Source organism: Lactuca sativa, chromosome 3, assembly GCF_002870075.4.
Source record: "Lactuca sativa cultivar Salinas chromosome 3, Lsat_Salinas_v11, whole genome shotgun sequence".
In the NCBI taxonomy this organism is placed as follows: Eukaryota; Viridiplantae; Streptophyta; class Magnoliopsida; order Asterales; family Asteraceae; genus Lactuca; species Lactuca sativa.
In genome coordinates, this window is record NC_056625.2 from 44591441 (window position 1) to 44598855 (window position 7415).

Genomic DNA, 7415 nt, shown 5'->3' on the forward strand with positions numbered 1-7415 from the left:
CCCAAAGAAACAAAGTTAGAGAAAATTGTACCAAACATTAAGCAAGAATCAAGAGGTAAAAATATGATGTTCTTCAAGTGTTCTTGGCCTTCAAAAGTCTTCAAAACTCCAGAGAGAATCTCCAAACATCGGATGTCCAAGAGTCTCCAAAAGATGGGCACCAACCTTCCTCAAATAGCCTTCCAAATGGATTTCCGAAATTGCCCCTGCAGGAGGTTGCGCGACCCGCGTGCTGCTGCGCGGGTGGGTTGCGCGGGTGGTGCCTGACATGGGCTTCTTTGAGATTTTGGGCCTCCAAAGCATGTCCCACTAGCCCAGATCGAATCCAATCACCTCCTAGCCCATTTTCTTCAAGTTTTTATTCATTTTAAGCCCAATTTGGCCTCTCCAAATCCTCCAAACTCGCCCGGTAAATAATCTACGCACGCTCGAATAAACTCCCGCGTTTTGAAAATTTAAAGTTTATTTCTCTCCAAACCTTCAAATAATCATCAAGCTCGCTCCATGCATCATCTCCACAATCACCAAGCCTAACATCATTTTTGTCTACCAAATCTCATTGCTTCCCATACGTCCCGAACACTCCAGCTCCGCTAGACCCGAAAACCTGCAATTATGCTCACAAGATTCGAAAGTACCCGAAATAGTCATAAAATAACAAAAGGGAAAATATTCATGGAAATTATCTAAATTATGAATGAAATATGCTAAAATAAACTATAAAAAGAAGTAAACAAAACTAACTATCACTTTTCACAAAATTACAGAAATAGAACAATACAAAATTGTATGAAAATATAAGATTAATAAATCTAGTGCAGTGTACGGGCTACCCAACTAGTTATTAATAAAAGTTTGTAGATTTTCTGGTAACTCAACCTAGTCCAATCAATCTCGAGTCCCGACCAATACATGTTAGCATCGTTCACAACAGATTTACATTAAAATTCACAAAGTTTTGAGTTTTGAGATATGTGACTGGTTTGTTTGGATTGGATTTTATCTTTTTGTTTTGAGTAAATTAGACGAATTGTCTTTCAGCTTTACAGTTTTTCTCTGAAATTGTCCTTACAAAACCTTTTTCCTTGAGATTGTCCCTACGGAGAAAACTTTACACACAAATGGTCCTTATCGTGGATGTCCGTTAGATTAATCCATTAAGTTGAAAGAATTTTGGATAAGGGCTATTTCTGCCATTTTGTGAAACTTGCTTAAGGACAATTTGTGAAATTTTAAACAATGACCATTTGAAATATTACATTTTCGCCCTCTTTTTTCACAACTTTGTTATTATATATATTTTTAAATATATAAATAATTTTTGTTGTGTAGATTTTATATAAAATATATAAATTACAATATATAATTAAATATTTTCTATTTCTATTTTTTTTATCTAAAAATATTTGAAGCGTAAAAACATCATTTTATTACTTTTTGATTTTTATATGATGTAATTGTTAAGATTTATCTTCATTTATCTTATACAAATATATTTATTTTTATGAAAAAAAAAAACATGATGTGTAATTATAAAAAATACATTATTATACAAATAAAAGTATTTTGCTATTTTATTTTAAAAATATAAGTATGTGGGTTTGAGTTAAAGATGAAAATATATTTCGGTTTTGATTTCATAATATAAGTAAAATAAATTTTATATTGTTTCGATATAAAATTTTGATAATTAATTTTAAAAAATTATTTAGTTTTATCAAACTTTGAATATATTCTTTAATGTCATAAAATTTTCAACGCAAAATAAAAAGAAAACGTATGTTAGTTAATACATAAGTATGCTGCTACAAATGTTAAGATAGTTAACCATATAAACAATATGACATTAATTTCGTTTAATTTATTTTATTTAATAGAAAATAAAAGTATTTTATATATTTATATAAAATGAATTAAACGGAATTAAACGAAAATAATATGACATTAATTTCATTAAAAAATTTATTTTCCATTAAACTGTAAAGCTATAGGACCATTCATGCTTTATTGTTTTTAATTTAGTAAAAGATAATAATATACCGAATATGATCACAAACGATACATTTGGGATGTAAAAAAGTCTCGTGGGGGCACAGTCTCGTATGGGGGTATTTACTGAAAAAAAAAAACAAAAACAAAAAAAAAACACAAAAACAAAAAAAAAAAAAAACTGGAGACTGGAGCAGGGGCGGGAGTAAGGTTAACTCCCGTTTTAATTTCGGGGGCGGGGGTTGGCAGTCCTGTTCCGGAACCCCCATAGGGGCCTCGTTAATGAATTATATATATTTACATATATTAATTATATAAATATATTAAACAATAAAATGATTTTTACATACCAAAATTCAACAAAAAAAACATATTTTTAAGTTGTTTATAACATGTAAAATTATGTTATAAATAACTATTTGTTAACCCATAAAATAGTTTATTTTAACTCAAACAAAAACTTCTTTTAACAAAAATAAGGTTAGCCCAAAATCAATTAGGGACGGGAGAACAGGTCCGGGGGTAAGAAGAGGAATTTGGGGGCGGAGGCGAGGATGGAAAGGACGAAGATTTTGGGGGAAGGGGAATGGGGAAATTTTGGGGACGGGGATACAATCCCCGTCTCTTTTGCCCCTGTTGACATCCTGCGATACATTATAATCCGAACTTAACAAACATATTTTCATATAAAATAGAGTGTGGAATTGCACTATGTGCCCCTTTTTTACGATTTCTTAGTCTAAATCTTGTCTCAATATCTGCTTCCTAAAAAAAAACATAATTGTAGTTTAATTACATATATTGTGTCAAGCCAAGTATGGATAACTAGTCTTAGATCATCATAGTTTATATAAAGCTTATATAGTTTAAATTCCTATCCGTCTGATGTTATTATTATTATGTAGATCTTGATAACATAAGAGATTGATTTGTATTATGTTAAGAAAATGAAGCATATATTCGTTTCCTGAAATTACAAAGCTCTATCGAATGGGATGGGATGGGATGGGATGAATGAAAGTATAGTTTATTGAGGCTATAAATCCCATCAGAATCCCTTGACTTTCCACTTCTACAAAAAAAAGAATTATAATTTATCAACTCAAAACAGACTCCACCCAATCCGACGTATACTCGTAAGCAACAAAAGTAACAGCACCAGCAGGTGCAGCTTTCACAATGGATGGCACGATCCCTTTGTAAAGCCCAGCCCATCCCTCTGTCCGCATGATCCGTGAAAGCGCATCGTACATGTTCCTATACGCCTTTACCTCAACACGCGCCCCGTATCTCGGATGCCTTTGCAATCCTTCAATCTGTATATTATTATTATTATTATTGTAATTTCATTCCAACCCCCCAACAATTCCATTTTATCATATTCAACCAATTTTTTTTTTTTAATTTTACCTGAAACCGCTTCTTCACAACATCAAGTGGATGACAAACAGCCTTGGCACATGACCCTGCAGCAAGCCCGCAGAGAAAAAGCTGAAAGCTTGACAGGGACTCTTCGGCACGTGTTGGATCCGATAGCCCGCGTATGTTCCATGCCTAATCAAACAATATCTTATACAGTAATAACTTAAGATGATACATAGTCTATTACTATTATTTATTTATTACCATGGTCCAACGTTTGAAGGTGTCATAAGTACCAAACTGCAACCCGGCATAAGGAATGATCTCGACTAGTGTAGGGGATAATCCAGCATACAGCCCACGAAAACCACGCATGTTCATAATGTCAACAAATGCAGCCCTCATATTCGGATATATCTATATATACATATATAAATAATACAACAGTTATTTTTTTTAAAAGGCGATGATAACTTATATAGATATAGATAGATAGATATACCTTTGGCTCCCCCTGTGAGGCTAAAATGGTTCTTAGCAGATCAAATGGATATGAACCAACTGTAGCAGCACACCCGGCTAGGGCCCCACTCATGAAGGACAGATATGGACTTAAATGAATGTGATCTTCTGCATGCATTATGTATTTCAGAGGTGTGAGAAAAAAAAATATATGACCAAGAAAGTCAAATATAATGCCTTAATCTGTGACTGATTTTAACAGTAAATAAAATACATATTTTTTTGGTCTGTATACAACTCCTGCTATTACTTAAAATTGACTGATTTTGAATGCAAAGTTTTTTTGTTCTGAAATAAAATGGGACAGTGTGCAGTTTTTTATGTTCAAATTGAAATCAAAGATTTTTTGGTTAAAATTAACAGATTTTAACAGTAAAAAAACACATCTTTTTTATCATAAAATGTTTGTGGCTAAAATACCCCCATGTTCATAACAGATTACAGGATAAATCAGTTAACTCTATCTAGATGAATTAATTGTGAAATTGCAGTATACCAGAGTCGTTTTATAATGTATATAAGCACAAAATTATTTAAAAGAACTCAGAAGAGAGTCTGCCTACTTTTGATGGATAGTTTTTATTTTTTTAATGTTAACAGTTTGTGACTAAAACACCCTTATGTACAGTTTATTTTTTTTGTTCATATTTCAATTTCCCTGACAGACCGATACGCCCCTGCACTCAAATATGGCACAGTGCAGTAAAATGGGACAGTAGGTAATTTGTGACCAAACTACCCCTGTGTTGGGCTAACACAAGTTGTTCTTTTAATTTAGAAAACATGTATGGTGTGAGAAAAGTGGTTGCATGTTATAAATTCATCATTTTCTGTTTTAATGTAGCTTGATCTTTAGATTCTATCACCACTGCCACCTGGAATTCAAATTCATCACCCCAAATTCAAACGCACGAAAAAACCAATCAGAAAATTTCAAAATCATCTGCCAAATGCAAAAAACATGATTAAGCAATACTAAAAGTACATTGCTATAAGTAAAGATTTATCACTTTTACGTCTCTTTATACCATTAAACCATTTAAGGCTTTTGTCCCTTGATAGTGATCTTTACAGTTTATTAATGCATCTGCGTAATCTTTACAGTTTGTTTGTGTCCTATGTTCGGGTATTTACCTGCAGTAACAACACTATTTGGCACTTTGGAAGTGTTTTGTCAATTTTACCCTTGGTATGAGATTGCTTATTTTCAAATGTTCAGGTTTTCACTGTGTCATTCGAACCATAATACCCCCTCTACACTTGAAAGATTAACGCTTTTAAAAGTTTAAATGACAGTATACCCTTGTGAATCGAATTGAGTCACTATTACAGAAACTATATATATATATATATATATATATATATATATATATATATATATATATATATATATATATATATATATATATATATATATATATTTAGAGTCACTATTTTCAGAGATTAAATTTTGACACTGACCTGACTTGGAGGAGCCAGAAGCAAAAGTTTTGACTTTATGCAGAACCATGAACTGTATAGCAGTGTATGGCATGACCATGAGAAGAGCTGGGACATTACCACGCCAAAAGCCCTGAAAAGAATAAACTATAATATATAAATATAACTCAAACTCAAAGTAAAAAAATAAAAAAAAAGTATTCAGAGTACTAGTAGAAGAGCCCATACTGAAAAGCCTTCCTCTCTAAAGATGTCTTTGGATGCTTGAATCATTCCAGTATATTTCGAGGCCCCATATACATTTTTGCTAAGCAATGCAAAAGAAGTAGTCGGTTCCAGTTGAACCTGCAAATGTAACCAATAACATCTTATGTTCTCAGTTTTAACTTGATGTCATAACTCATAAGAAGAAGCCAAAAATCAAAATGCATAAATTTCTCAATTCAAGTATGATACAGTTAAAACTATTTGCTGATGATAAGATGATAAGGAACTGTGATTCAGTGTAAGCCCCAGAATTTTAAATGGATATTGTGAAAAGTATATGAATTAAGCAACCAGTACAATATCCAGTGCTTCTGAACTTAATGTAACAAAATAAAGGGACACTTGCATGACCAGATTTGTCATTGAAACTATTGGAACCCTGTAACATGCCTTAATCATCATCCCAAGTCTCATTATTATTACTAAGCCTGCTAAACTGCAATCACAATTTAATCAATTTTCTTTTAACAATGGCAAAAAGCATAATGGTAAAGAAAAATTATTGCAGATTCACAAAAGATGACAGACTGTAATCCTTTATTCCATCCATGATGATAGATTCCCCTAAAAGTGGAAAGTTTCTGAAAGTACTCTAGATTAGCAAGAAGATTCATGTTCCTATTACATGAATAATATGAACAGTTATAAATTATTGTTCTTTTATACCCCTTTATTGATGTTTCTACTTGTTCTTTTAGCTAATACAGCAAGGGGGTTTACAGGTAGGGTTCTGCAAAAAAAACGAAAAGTTCACCTGAAACCGGATTTTAATAACATCTAGTGGCGAAGTGACTGTCCGTGATATAGCTCCTGAGATAGAACCGGCCGTCGCATCAATAAACGCCCTTTTAAGTTGCCCCGGCTCTTCCATCTCCCCAAATTCCAGCACACCTTATGCTAAAACCTGAATATAAAATTGGCAAACATAAAATAAGCACACATTGCAGTCAATTAATATCGATACAAGATTCAGCCCTCAATCGAAAATTATTAGGGTAATCGTAAAAAGCATAAAACCGATTCGGATGAAGAGCGTTATCAATACGCAATGTTTTGTAAACGAAACGGGAAACGGACTGGACGGTAGATAAATTAAGATGAAATTGGAAATAATTACTTCTTAAAACAATAGAAACTTGAATTTCGGTAGAGAACCCGAAGCGATATATAATAATACGAAAGGATACAACAACGAAACTATGAAGTTGAAATCAATACGAAGTGAGGAATACCTGAGAAGGAAGAGCAGGGCCACCGCCATTGATTGTATTGAAAAGTGGATTGAAATGGAAGGTTGCCGCCGGGAGATGCGAACGGCGGCAATTGGGAGACACTAAAAAGAAGTCACGATTGGCTGCTTTGCGAGGCTACCGGAAAAATCAAGATTCGTTCCAATTATTAACAAACCAAATTTGAAAATTAAAATAAGGTTACATAAATCGCCTCGTAGGTTTTAGGTACAAATCTATCGTGTGCCATTTTTCAATGTCGATTGTCGACTATCTATATATACGTACGATATATTCCTATATATAATTCAAAACAATGTACACCAAGACATTTTCTTCTTGAATAGACATATGACATAAACGGCCCTCAATGTTTGATTTTAAATATATAAATCACCCTAAGGGTCGTTTGATAGTTGCTGATTGGGTTAGAGCTGACTGAGTTAGAAATGCTGACTGAGTCCACATCTGACTGAATTTATGCTGTTTGATTATTTATCTGACTGATTGTGCTGAATGAGTAAAATGACCATATTATCCTTATGTTGTTCTTTTGTGCTGGATAAAATAATTATACAAATAAAAATTATCACATAAAATCCAAAT

General features: G+C 32.8%; 1 protein-coding gene across 1 annotated transcript; it reads right to left on the reverse strand.

The window, feature by feature from the left end:
- Positions 1–2901: 2901 nt before the first annotated feature.
- Positions 2902–7071, reverse strand: LOC111912334 (mitochondrial thiamine diphosphate carrier 2). Its single transcript, XM_023908060.3, has 8 exons — positions 6813–7071; positions 6335–6484; positions 5542–5658; positions 5335–5446; positions 3854–3981; positions 3616–3768; positions 3400–3543; positions 2902–3305 (listed from the first exon to the last, which is right to left on the reverse strand). Exons 2-8 carry the CDS (start codon positions 6449–6451, stop codon positions 3087–3089), a joined length of 990 nt encoding a protein of 329 aa, XP_023763828.1. The 5' UTR covers positions 6452–6484; positions 6813–7071; the 3' UTR covers positions 2902–3086.
- Between the last annotated feature and the right edge of the window lie 344 nt (positions 7072–7415).